General features: G+C 48.2%; 3 protein-coding genes across 7 annotated transcripts in view; 1 reads left to right on the top strand and 2 right to left on the bottom strand.

Annotated features, from left to right (window-relative positions):
* The window catches only part of rad54b (RAD54 homolog B), a 28,760-nt gene extending 25,620 nt beyond the window's left edge, over nucleotides 1–3,140 (bottom strand). For both annotated transcript variants that reach the window (XM_055904609.1, XM_055904610.1), the window contains exons 1-3: nucleotides 3,050–3,140; nucleotides 2,355–2,527; nucleotides 477–672 (exon numbers count right to left, since the gene is read on the bottom strand). In XM_055904609.1, the coding sequence (XP_055760584.1) occupies nucleotides 477–672; nucleotides 2,355–2,522 (364 nt within the window). In that variant the 5' untranslated portion in view covers nucleotides 2,523–2,527; nucleotides 3,050–3,140. The remainder of the gene's footprint in view (nucleotides 1–476; nucleotides 673–2,354; nucleotides 2,528–3,049) is intronic.
* A 44-nt stretch (nucleotides 3,141–3,184) lies between these two features.
* LOC129837995 (RING finger protein 151-like) lies at nucleotides 3,185–8,472 on the top strand. 3 transcript variants are annotated; one of them, XM_055904614.1, is made up of 7 exons: nucleotides 3,185–3,421; nucleotides 4,717–4,936; nucleotides 5,109–5,315; nucleotides 5,479–5,618; nucleotides 7,177–7,339; nucleotides 7,526–7,553; nucleotides 7,721–8,472. In XM_055904614.1, exons 3-7 carry the CDS (start codon nucleotides 5,110–5,112, stop codon nucleotides 8,117–8,119), a joined length of 936 nt encoding a protein of 311 aa, XP_055760589.1. In that variant the 5' UTR covers nucleotides 3,185–3,421; nucleotides 4,717–4,936; nucleotide 5,109; the 3' UTR covers nucleotides 8,120–8,472. The 3 variants fall into 3 exon arrangements, with proteins under 3 accessions (XP_055760589.1, XP_055760588.1, XP_055760586.1); XM_055904613.1 differs by having other exon boundaries at nucleotides 4,720–5,315; XM_055904611.1 differs by having other exon boundaries at nucleotides 4,717–5,315.
* Nucleotides 8,473–8,543: 71 nt separating this feature from the next.
* The window catches only part of virma (vir like m6A methyltransferase associated), a 37,318-nt gene continuing 32,913 nt past the window's right edge, over nucleotides 8,544–12,948 (bottom strand). For both annotated transcript variants that reach the window (XM_055904607.1, XM_055904608.1), the window contains exons 21-25: nucleotides 10,059–10,155; nucleotides 9,819–9,982; nucleotides 9,318–9,667; nucleotides 9,058–9,210; nucleotides 8,544–8,903 (exon numbers count right to left, since the gene is read on the bottom strand). In XM_055904607.1, the coding sequence (XP_055760582.1) occupies nucleotides 8,731–8,903; nucleotides 9,058–9,210; nucleotides 9,318–9,667; nucleotides 9,819–9,982; nucleotides 10,059–10,155 (937 nt within the window). In that variant the 3' untranslated portion in view covers nucleotides 8,544–8,730. The remainder of the gene's footprint in view (nucleotides 8,904–9,057; nucleotides 9,211–9,317; nucleotides 9,668–9,818; nucleotides 9,983–10,058; nucleotides 10,156–12,948) is intronic.

The raw sequence follows: 12,948 nt of genomic DNA, 5'->3' as shown, positions 1-12,948 counted from the left end.
ACATAGTTAATATACTACATTTCGCTTATGGCACAAAAAATGTTCCTGACTATTCTTACCATCATCGTTGGTTAGTAGTAACTTTGTTGCTTTATAATCAGTGATTTTCATCACCAGGATTTCTGCTTTTGACATACAGAGAGAGTAAATCCAAAGCTTACCAGAAGTACTGCTCCACATTTAAATGCATTATATCTGTTAACTCGAAATGACACAACGACAAGGTTCCAGTTTAACAAAGTTTACTATACTATATGAACACACTACAAGTAGCCATTACACTCAAGGCCAGGTCCATAACGACTAGACTTCCTGCGCATGCGCACTCTTGACTGAGTGATAGCCCCGTAATAACAGAAATATAGGGATACTTAAAACATGAACTTAACAATATCTACACCAGGAATACCTGGTTTCAATGGCAACGTTTACTGTGCCACCACCACAACCCACCCCACCTCCCATAACTGACTCACCAGCTGGGTCTCCAGTGTTCTCCTCTGTAAAGGAAGGGTCTTCAGGCTCTAGCTCGTTCTTCTTACTGTCTGCTGCACCCAGCACCCTGGCTAGAGCTCTGGACAGGCCTGGGGCTTGGGGGCTGCTCTTAGCCAGGCTGAAGGCCCTCACAGGCAGGGCAAGGGGCAGTGCAGGGGCTGAGAGGCTCCTCTGGACCTGCAAGGAAGGAGAACTGTTAGATAGGTCTGAGAAGGTCCACATGTCGGAGTATAAGTGAAACCCTTTACACAGTCTTGGATGAAGAAAAAATCGATTCAAATGTTATTTGTCATATGCTTCGTAAACAACAGGTCTGGACTAACAGTGAAATGCTTACTTACTTCACAACAGAGAAATAATAGAAAAACCCCGTAATAATAAAATAGATACACAATGAGTAACGAGAAGTTGACAACAACAAAAAGCCTTTCGTTAACTAACACCCCCTTACTAGCTCTGACTTTGCTGATACCTACTTTCAGGAAAAATCTACTTACTATGACTGAGATGTGTGGTTGTTCCACCTAGATATCTGAAGATGGGTGCACTAACTGTAAGTCGCTCTGGATAAGTGTGTCTGCTAAATGACTACAATGTAAATGTAAACCATTGAACAGTTTTTTAAAAACGAACTATTTAGCAGTCTTATGGCTTGGAGCTAGAAGCTGTTCAGGGTCCTGTTGGTGCATTGGTAGTGCTTGCCGTACGGTAGCAGAGAGAACAGTTGATAATTTGGGTGGCTGGAGTCTGAACATTTTTAGGGCCTTCCTCTGGCACCGCCTGGCATAGAGGTCCTTGATGGCAGGGAGCTCGGCCCCAGTGATGTACTGGGTTGTAGCATGCGGTCGGATGCCAAGCAGTTGCCATACCAAGCGGTGATGCAGCCCCTCCACTACAGCCCTGTCGATGTGAATGTGGGTGTGCTCGGCCCTCCGTTTCCTGTTGTCTACCATCAGCTCCTTTGTCTTGCTGACATTGAGGGAGAGGTTGTTGTCTCTGACCTCCTCCCTATAGGATGTCTCATTGTTGTCTGTGATCAGGCCTATCACCGTTATGTAGTCGGCAAACTTAATGGTGTTGGAGTCGTGCGCACCCACACAGTCGTGGGTGAACAGGGAGTACAGGAGTGGACTAAGCACGCACCCCTGAGGGGCCCCCATATTAAGGGTGAGCATGGCGGATGTTGTTGCCTACCCTCACCACCTGGGTGCGCCCTGACAGGAAGTCTAGGATCCAGTTGCAGAGGGAGATGTTCAGTCCCAGGGTCCTTACTTTAGTGATGAGCATGGAGGGCACTATGGTGTTGAACGTTGAGATGTAGTCAATGAACAGCCTTCTCACGTAGGTGTTCCTTTTGTCCAAGTGGGTAAGGGCAGTGTGGAGTGCAATACAGATTGTGTCATCTGTGGATCTGTTGAGGAGGTATGCGAACTGGAGTGGATCCAGGGTGTCTGGGATGATGGTATTGATGTGAGCCATGACCAGCCTTTCATAGCATTTCATGACTACAGATGCTACATGGCGATAGTCATTTAGACAGGTTACCTTGGCGTTCTTGGGCACAGGGTCTATGGTGGTCTGCTTGAAACATGTAGGTATTACACACTGGGTCAGGAAGAGGTTGAAAATGTCAGTTTAGACACTTCCCAGCTGGTCAGTGCATGCTCTGAGTACGCGTCCTGGTAATCTGTCTGGCCCTGCGGCCTTGTGAATGTTAATTTGTTAAAGGTCTTACTCACATCGGCTAGAGAGAGAAGTAGCTCCAATATGACTCCTATGCTTAGTTACTTAATTACTACAATAGTAATAGGGGTCACATTTGTGACTAAGGATGAAAGTGAAGTGGACCGTGTGTTCACCTTGTTGAGCACGTTCCCCAGGGCGAGTTTAGGGGCCAGAGGCTCCGGTTCAAGCAGGGTACCCACAGGGGGATCAGGAGGACCAGCCAGTGAGGCTCCAGGAGGGACGAATCGGGGCTTCTTCGACATGTTACCAAAGACCTGGCTGGGGGCACCTGAGCGACGCATCCTGTCTGTGAGTGAGGGGGTGTTTGTAATATTTGATCAAATCATTTCACATCTATAATAGGGCTTATGGGTAGGGGTGGCCAACCCTGAGCCCCCTGGAGAACAAGTACTAGTGGTCCTGGGTATGCAGGCTTTTGTTCCCTACTGAAACACCTTATTCAGCTAGCTAACTAGCTAATCAATGTTCTAGTAAGCAGCTGATTAGTAAAAGGCAGCTAGTTAAATAACAGATTTACATAACATAGCTATATATTACTTCCATTCAGTGTACATGGCCCTTGAATAGTTAGTTCAGATCAATGAGATGTATGAGTTTATACCAATGATGAGTTTATACACGTCATTGTTGGTTCAGATAGATACATTACGTTAACTGTTAGCTAACGTTAGTGTAGCTAGTTAGCCCAAATTAGTGCAGCTACCTTGAACACTTCAACATTTTCATCTCATCGTCTATAACAACCAACTAGCTTGTGACAATATGTTAGAAAGATAACGTAAGGCATAAATGTGTGTTTCATACATACCTGGCTGTTTAGTCAAGCAAGCCTCTGCTTTACAGTTAGTTGCAAGAAAACATTGATACACAACTCTTCAGAGACGAATTCTCCCGCTAAAGTGGCGTAAACTGCTATTGGCTACGTGTTACGTAGAGGGGCGGAGTCTAAATAATCAGATTTTCGCCAGTTGATGCTATGGTTAATTTCACAGATTTACGACAATAGTTTGCCTGCCCTACATTAGGCCTACAGTAGTCCATTCAGACTCATTTATGAAACCGATCGACATTGATTACATGGATATTTGTGTTATAAAATGTCACGTCAATCTGAAGGAGTTTGCGGAATTAAATGATGATTCCGATTGAGATGTCATCTGTCATGGACTGAGCCCTGGTGGTAAGTAAACTACTCTAGAAAATAAAAGTCAATTTTTTTTTCTCAAATAAATTACATCCTGGCAAGCATTTCTGCTAAATCCCACACACTACAAAAAGCAGGTACTGGTCAGAAGGTTGCTGCATGTAGAAATGATATTCAACATCGCAGAATAAAGAAGTTTTACTGAAATGCATAAACTGCTATTGAGTTACACTCGAGTTTATATTTTCCATATTATCATAATGCATGATATTAAAAATGCATATTGAAAGCACATAGTCGATGGCCATGGTATAAGTAGTGGGCTGTAGGCTAGAGAGCTAGGCTTTATATCCTATGGTGTTGCTGACATGTGGTGGCGATTTCATCATCATAACAATGATATCTCTTTGTTTATTGCCTGTTTGGTTGACATCTCCCTCTCTCATCTCTCTCTCTCTCTCTCTCTCTCTCTCTTTGTCTCTCAATTTCAATTCAATTGAAGGGCTTTATTGGCATGGGAACAATATGCTTACATTGCCAAAGCAAGTGAAATAGATAATAAACAAAAGTGAAATAAACATTTAAAAAATAACAGTAAACCTTACACTTACACAAAAGTTCCAAAAGAATGAAGACATTTCAAATGTCATATAATGTATATATACAGTGTTGTAATGATGTGAAAATAGTTAAAGTATAAAAAGGAAAATAAATAAACATAAATATAGGTTGTATTTACAATGATGTTTGCTCTTCACTGGTTGCCCTTTTCTTGTGGCAACAGGTCACAAGTCTTGCTGCTGTGATTGCACACTGTGGTATTTCACCCAATAGAGTTTATCAAAATCGGATTTGTTTTCGAATTCTTTGTGGGTCTGTGTAATATGAGGGAAATATGTGTCTCTAATATCTCTCTCTCTCTCTCTCTCACTCACTCACTCACTCACTCTTTCGGGGTTGCTTTTTGATTTCTGCTGTGGGGTAAGAGTGCAGTGGGGATGTTGTCATGGACTCTGTAATCCAATCAAAGAAGAGGGGAGCGTAATCCATGATAATCCCACATCCAAAGAGACAGAGAGGGAAAGGGATGAGGGAGAAAACATGTTTGTAGATACACCATGTTCCTGTTTGAATGGAACTGCCTTTAATATGTTTGTTGCTTCATCAGGACCCTCTGTAGAACATAATGATTCATCCCAAGGGATGTATCCCGCCAAAATGTCTGAATAAAACAAATAGATACATCAGAATTACTTACAGTAGGCCTAGTCTTCCTTTCATCACTTGCTCTTAACGTGTATGTGTGTGTAACTGTCTGCGGTCTCGTCCAGCAGCTGGATGCCTGGGCAGAGGATCCCTGTTGCTAGGGAGACTTCACCACAGAGACATGGCCCTGAGAGAGCAAATAGAGGAAGGGCCAGAAGAAACCCTCACCTAGGGTAAACTACAGAGACAGGAGATAGAAGAAGGGGTGGAGAGAGGAGAGAGGTCCAAAGAGGAAGAAAGGACTGAGGGAAGAGAGGGAAGAGAAGGAGAGTCTGTCAGTCTCAGGTAAGGGTCAGTGTATTCTGTCAAATAGAATGCCAGTAGAATGGAGAGTCATAGGGGCTCAAACGGAGAAAACCACGAACATTGAGGAGGAAGTTAACACTGCTGTATGCTGCTGTATGGGTGTCTGGCTGTTTTTGCTCTGCATGGATCTGTGTGTCTGTGTGTGCTGTAGGATGGGTTATGACCTGGAGAGGTTTGTGGGGTACGTGAACGAGGGGCTTCTGTGCTGTGTGTGTCGGGATGTGTTGGAGCGCCCCCTCCAGGCCCCTTGTGAACATGCATACTGTGACGCCTGCATCAGCTCCTGGCTCATACACCACCATTCCTGTCCCGAGGACAGACTTCCACTGGACATCAGCACTCTGAGACCACTGCACAGGTACACACACTCACAAACACACACTCACACAGAAACACTCACACAGAAACACCCACGCAGACACATACACACATACACACTCACACAGAAACACTCACATACACACACACACACACACACTATGATATGATTATTCCAACAACCGCTGTCTGGTCTGTGTTAGGTACATGCGTAATGACCTGTCTAGGCTCCAGATCCGTTGTGTTAACTCTGGCCAGGGTTGTGATGCCATCTGCTGCCTGGAGACACTTCACACACACCAGGACGAGTGTCCATTCACCTTCATATCCTGCTCCTCCACAGGTACTACAGCTCTGTGTGTGTTACAGTCAGTGGAGGCTGCTGAGGGGAGGACGGCTCATAATAATGCCTGGAATGGATTCAATGGAATGGTAACAAACATGTGGTTTCCATGTGGTTGATACCGTTTCATTGACTCCATTCCATCCTCCCCTCAGCAGCCTCCACTGATTACAGTGTATTATAATACAGAGAGAGTGTGTGTGTAAGTGTATTAGAGAAATGTATAGTATACTACATGGAAGTGTGTTTAGTTTAGACGGAGCAGAAGTGATATGACACCTGTGTGAGGGGAGCAGGTGGTAGACCAGTTGTCATGGTGACATCATACAGAGCCCAGCTGGGATGAACAATGACCTTTGCTCCAGGTAGCAGTTGCTCTTAGGTACAGATCTAGGATCATCTTACCTTAACCAAATCCCAACCTTTACGATTATGGGTGAAATGCAAATAAAAGACCCTAGATCTGTATTGGGGAAACAGCCAACTACTCAGGGAGGGATCCCACCTACATTTTTAATGAGAAACATCCCCCAGAGGATGAGAGCCATTGCAACAGATGGATGGGGGGGGGGGGGTATTAGGTGAACTCTCACGTGTCTGTGATCTGTTGTTGGCAGGTGGAGACTACATATGTTACCAGTGCGGTAGGTGTTTGCGTTTGTGTGGTATTGGATTGGATTGTGTTTCATTCATTTGCATGATTAAAAACACAAGTTCTTATCCTTCAATCTTCCTTTGACCTTTTGCTACTGCATCTCTGAGTGGGGGAGTGCTTGAGTGCCATGCAATGCAGTGGAGTGGGGTAGAGGAAGGTGGAGCGGGGTAGAGGAAGGTGGAGCGGGGTAGAGGAAGGTGGAGCGGGGTAGAGGAAGGCGGAGAGGGGTAGAGGAAGGCGGAGCGGGAGAGAGGAAGGCGGAGAGGGGTAGAGGAAGGCGGAGCGGGGTAGAGGAAGGCGGAGCGGGGTAGAGGAAGGCGGAGCGGGGTAGAGGAAGGCGGAGAGGGGTAGAGGAAGGCGGAGAGGGGTAGAGGAAGGCGGAGCGGGGTAGAGGAAGGCGGAGCGGGGTAGAGGAAGGCGGAGCGGGGTAGAGGAAGGCGGAGCGGGGTAGAGGAAGGGGGAGAGGGGTAGAGGAAGGGGGAGCGGGGTAGAGGAAGGCGGAGCGGGGTAGAGGAAGGCGGAGCGGGGTAGAGGAAGGCGGTGCGGGGTAGAGGAAGGCGGAGCGGGGTACAGGAAGGCGGAGCGGGGTAGAGGAAGGCGGAGCGGGGTAGAGGAAGGGGGAGCGGGGTAGAGGAAGGCGGAGCGGGGTAGAGGAAGGCGGAGCGGGGTAGAGGAAGGCGGTGCGGGGTAGAGGAAGGCGGAGCGGGGTAGAGGAAGGCGGAGCGGGGTAGAGGAAGGCGGAGCGGGGTAGAGGAAGGCGGAGCGAGGTAGAGGAAGGGGTTGGGGGTGAGAAAGACAGTGAGAGACTTTCAGTAGGTCTCAAGTGTTGCTCTCTAACTTCGTCTTTCTGTTACTTTTGGTACTCCTCTCCTTAACTCCTCTTTCCTCTCTCCACCTCCCCAGGTTGTCCGGTGCAGGTGGAGAGGAGGGGTCTAGAGTCTCACCTGTTGGAGTGTGAGTTCCGCAGCAGGGCGTGTCCTAGCGGCTGTGGCCACACCCTCCTCTCTGTAGACCAATCACAGCACAACTGTGTTGCAGAGCTACGAACAGAATTGGAGCTGCTCAGGTTTGTGTGTTTGAGGTGATGGATTGAGATATATTAGGATGTTATATCTGTGTCGTTCCTAACAAATCCTTGACAAAGCTGTGCCAATTATTTACAATATTCTAGAACCTCAAGGGCAACGTCATTACTTTTATACAATGGATATTGTGATTTATTGTGACACGTGTGTGTTTGTGTGTGTTGCAGGGCAGAGATGTTGGGTAAGGTGGAGGAGGTGAGGCGTGAGATGTAGTCGAGGCTGGACTCTCAGAGGAGACACATGGTGCAGAAAGAGTCTCTGCTGAAGAGCGAGGTGGAAGACCTCAATGTGACACACTTATATGTACTACCTATAGGAATGTGTGTGTGTGTGTTATGACACATCCCTGTGTGTGTGTGTAGGGCCAGGTGTCGAGGGTGGTGTGTGATGTGCGGGCTCTCTTGGGGGCAGAGCGCCTGCGGAGACAGGAGCTGGCAGAAGTGGAGCTAGAGAAGAGGGAGCTACTGGAGACGCTCCGGAGCCTGCAGCCATGCAGGGGCCAGCGGAACAGAGACGAGCCAATCAGAGGACTGTATCAAGAAGACGGGCCAATTAGTAGCCAGCATCAAGTGGAACACCCAACCAGGGGCCTGCTGAGGGCGGGGCCAACACAGGCTTCTACCCAATCACTACCCTCGGCTTTGCCCACTCCAGCCTTATACCCGCCTACCTCCCCACAGCCAGGAGAGGTGTCACAAAAGGCCTGTCCCCGCAGCCTTACCCTCGACTGCATCAAGAGCAGAGAGGTCACCGTCATCTGAGGGGCCATTCCTAATGTTACTGTGTTATGTTCAGCACTGGGTTATGTTCAGTAGGCGCAAATGAGAGAAAATGCTTTAATTAATTTCCTCAATTCCTTCATTTAACCGTCTCAAAACATTTTTATCTGGTGTGGCATCTCCTGAACGCACCCTTGATGATTGGCAGTGAGCTGTGACATTGCTTCAACTCAGAGAAAACCAGCCTGCTGAGATCCTAAATAAAGTCTGCTGAAACACCTCTGATCTCTGGTCCTCTTAAGGTACAATAGTCTTACTCCATCTACTCTAATGGATTGGAATTATATACAGCTCATCATGCATTTCTTACATTGCATATACCCCATGCATCGATCCGTCTGTCAATCCAACCATCCATACTAACATACCACAGTGAGGAACACTAACACACTACTCCAGACAGCGCTCTCAATCACAGAACTTTATTGAGTCTGAACAACAATGTAAAAGAACTAAAACAAAATACAACAAATTCCACACATCATCATCAATAGAATCACACAGAGGACACGTTTCCATGGAGATGATAAACTCATTATTCCTGATTGGTCCGTTAAGAGCCGTGACGGGCTGCAGTCATTGGTCAGGTTTGTTTACCTAGTGAAGGAGCGAACGTGTCGTCCCCTCCCCCCTCCGCTGCCTCCCCCACCGCTAAACTTCCCCCCCTGGGACCCCCTCCCCCCTCCTCCTCCCTGACTCAGCCACGACAGGCCTGTACCCCCACGACCTCGAGGGGCGCGGTCCCGCGGAGCCAGGCGATATGCACCTGGAAGAGAGGGAGAGGGAGTGAGAAGAACAAGAGTGACCATCAGTAATTGTGCATGAAAGTATTATCTTGTGTTCATGTTGTTCTCTGAATATGTATGTGTGTGTGTTTATACAGTATGTACGTGTGCAAACGGGTATGTGTGTGTGTGTACCTGCAGGCTGCTGGCGTGAGGGCAGGGGGCCGCGTGTGAAGTTGCTCTGCCCGCCCCTGGCATCACTGTATGTTCCTCTGTGGGTAACCGGTGGCAACGGACCACTCCACGACGTGCCACCTCGCCCACCCTCACGGCGGGCATTATAGTTACCTAGAATGGAGGGGGATGGGAAGACATGTTAGTCAAAGGTTCTTTGAAAGACAACAGACCCACTTGTTAGTTTACAACGATGTTTGTGTCTGTGTGTGTCAACATACCAGACAGCAGCACTCCTTTAGGCTGCGGTGGGGTGAAAAAGCGTGTCTGCTGGCTGTGGAAGGCAGCCCTGCCTCTATTCCCAGTGAACAGGCCTCTGGTGGGGGGTTTGGGGGAGCTCTTAGGGGGTCGCTTGGGGGGCAACAGGCCCAGGGGAGTCCCAACGTCTTTAAACTCCGCCGCCACAAAGTCATCCACGTGCATGCTGGGAGGGCGCGAAGTGTTCTGTTTGCGCTGGCGGAAGATGTCGTGGGGGCGACAGAGCTGTCCCCCGAAGCCCCCTCTACCTCGACCGCGAGGAGCAGCCATCATGTGGGCTCTCTTAGCTGGCTCGATGTAGTCTGACTTACCACTGCAGGGAGGAAGAGGACGACACAGGCATCTTTGTTAACATGTGGGTCACATACAATCACATTATGTACCTGAAGATGATAAAAGTGTGTGTGTGTGTGTGTGTGTGTGTGTGTGTGTGTGTGTGTGTGTGTGTGTGTGTGTGTGTGTACCTGGTGATGAAGGTCTCGTGTTTGTGCTTGCCCAGCCTGAAGCCCTTGTTAGTTTTGGTATGACTGGGAGACAAGGGCTCAGACAGGAAGGAGCGTTCCAGCTCTGACTTCAGGTCCAACTCTGGACAACACTCCTGGGCCAGGCCTAGCAGGTCCACCTTCACCTAGGGACAGAGAGGTTTACTCACACACACTGACAGAAAGACACACACACATTCAAACAACACACAGGTGTCTCACCATGTCTAGTTCAGCCTCCATGTCATCAGTGTGGAAGGGGGAGAACCACAGAGCCTTCAGCTGCTCATCCAACACCTCCGACAACACAAACACCGTCCTACAGGAGAGAACACACACACACAGTCAGAACAGGACCCACACAGCTTCGGGTCAAAACTGGGTCCATAGCATTCAAGACAAGCCAAATTCCCCAAACAGATTGAGTTCATACAGGCGCATAATTAAAAAAACAGTTGAATAAAATTGCACTTTTGTTAAAGGTGCACTATGCAGAAATCGCTCTGTCATTTCCTGGTTGCTAAAATTCTAATAGTTCGCCTAATTTCAGTTTATGTGACAAAACAGGCAAGTATCGTGTAGAGAATCATTGTACGATCTAAACCGCATTATAAACTGGGTGGTTTGAGCCCTGAATGCTGATTGGCTGACAGCCGTAGTACATCAGAATATGGCAAACACTTATTTATACTGCTCTAATTACGGGGGTAACCAGTTTATAATAGCAATAAGGCACCACGGGGGTTTGTGATATGGCCAATATACCACGGCAAAGGGCTGTGTCCAGGCACTCGGCATCCGTGTTGCGTCGTGCGTAAGAACAGCCCTTAGCCGTTCTAAAGTCCAGGACTGTTTTGCTATCAAAGACTGGAACATGTTCCGGGATTCTTCCGATGACATTGAGGAGTACACCACATCAGTCACTGGCTTTATCAATAAGTGCATCGAGGACGTCGTCCCCGCAGTGACTGTACGTACATACCCCAACCATAAGCCATGGATTACAGGCAACATTCACACTGAGCTAAAGGGTAGAGCTGCCGCTTTCAAGGTGCGGGACTCTAACCCTGAAGTTTACAAGAAATCCCACTATGCCCTGCGACGAACCATCAAACAGGAAAAGCGGCAATACAGGGCTAAGATTGAATCATACTACACCGGCTCCGACGCTCGTCAGATGTGGCAGTGCTTGCAAACTATTACAGACTACAAAGGGAAGCACAGCCGCGAGCTACCCAGGGACACGAGCATACCAGACGAGCTGAATCACTTCTATGCTCGCTTCGAGGCAAGCAACACTGAGGCATGCATGAGAGCATCAGCTGTTCCGGACGACTGTGTGATCACGCTCTTCGTAGCCGACGTGAGTAAGATGTTTAAACAGGTCAACATACACAAGGCTGCGGGGCCAGACGGATTACCAGGACGTGTGCTCCGGGCATGTGCTGACCAACTGGCAGGTGTCTTCACTGACATTTTCAACATGTCCCTGATTGAGTCTGTAACACCAACATGTTTCAAGCAGACCACCATAGTCCCTGTGCCCAAGAACACAAAGGCAACCTGCCTAAATGACTACAGACCATTCACATCTGTAGCCACGAAGCACTCAAATCTGTAGCCATGAAGTGCTTTGAAAGGCTGGTAATGGCTCACATCAACACCATTATCCCAGAAACCCTAGACCCACTCCAATTTGCATACCACCCAAACAGATCCACAGATTATGCAATCTCTATTGCACTCCACACTGCCCTTTCCCACCTGGACAAAAGGAACACCTATGAGAATTCTATTCATTGACTACAGCTCAGCGTTCAACACCATAGTACCCTCAAAGCTCATCACTAAGCTAAGGAACCTGGGACTAAACACCTCCCTCACCACCTGACGGGCCGCCCCCAGGTGGTGAGGGTAGGTAGCAACACATCTGCCACGCTGATCCTCAACACTGGAGCTCCCCAGGGGTGCGTGCTCAGTCCCCTCCTATACTCCCTGTTCACCCACGACTGCATGGTCAGGCACGACTCCAACACCATCATTAAGTTTTCATACGACACAACAGTGGTAGGCCTGATCACCGACACCGACGAGACAGCCTATAGGGAGGAGGTCAGACACCTGGCCGGGTGGTGCCAGAATAACAACCTATCCCTCAACGTAACCAAGACGAAGGAGATGAATGTGGACTACAGGAAAAGGAGGACCGAGCACGCCCCCCTTCTCATCGACGGGGCTGTAGTGGAGCAGGTTGAGAGCTTCAAGTACCTTGGTATCAACAACAAACTAGAATGGTCCAAACACACCAAGACAGTCGTGAAGAGGGCACGACAAAGCCTATTCCCCCTCAGAAAACTAAAAAGATTTGGCATGGGTCCTGAGATCCTCAAAAGGTTCTACAGCTGCAACATCGAGAGCATCCTGACTGGTTGCATCACTGCCTGGTACGGCAATTGCTCGGCCTCCGACCGCAAGGCACTTCAGAGGGTAGTGCGTACGGCCCAGTACATCACTGGGGCAAAGCTGCCTGCCATCCAGGACCTCTACACCAGGTGATGTCAAAGGAAGGCCTTAAGAATTGTCAAAGACGCCAGTCATAGACTGTTCTCTCTACTACTGCATGGCAAGCGGTACCGGAGTGCCAAGTCTAGGACAAAAAGGCTTCTCAACAGTTTTTACCCCCAAACCATAAGACTCCTGAACAGGTAACCAAATGGTTACTCAGACTATTTTCTTTGTGTGGCCCCCACCACCAACCCCTCTTTTATGCTGCTGCTACTCTGTTTATCATATATGCATAGTCATTTTAACTATACATTCATGTACATACTACCTCAATTGACCCGACCAACCAGTGCTCCCGCACATTGGCTAACCGGTTTATCTGCATTGTGTCCCACCACCCCCTCTTTTTACGCTACTGCTACTCTCTGTTCATCATATATGCATAGTCACTTTAACCATACCTACTACCTCAATCAGCCTGACTAACCGGTGTCTGTATGTAGCCTTGCTACTGTTATTTTCATGTCTTTTTACTGTTGTTTTATGTCTTTACTTACCCACACACACACACACACACACACACACACACACACACACACACACACAC

The sequence above is a fragment of the Salvelinus fontinalis genome, chromosome 38 (genome assembly GCF_029448725.1).
Source record: "Salvelinus fontinalis isolate EN_2023a chromosome 38, ASM2944872v1, whole genome shotgun sequence".
Lineage (NCBI taxonomy): Eukaryota > Metazoa > Chordata > Actinopteri > Salmoniformes > Salmonidae > Salvelinus > Salvelinus fontinalis.
This window is presented reverse-complemented; position numbering and strand designations above follow the sequence as displayed.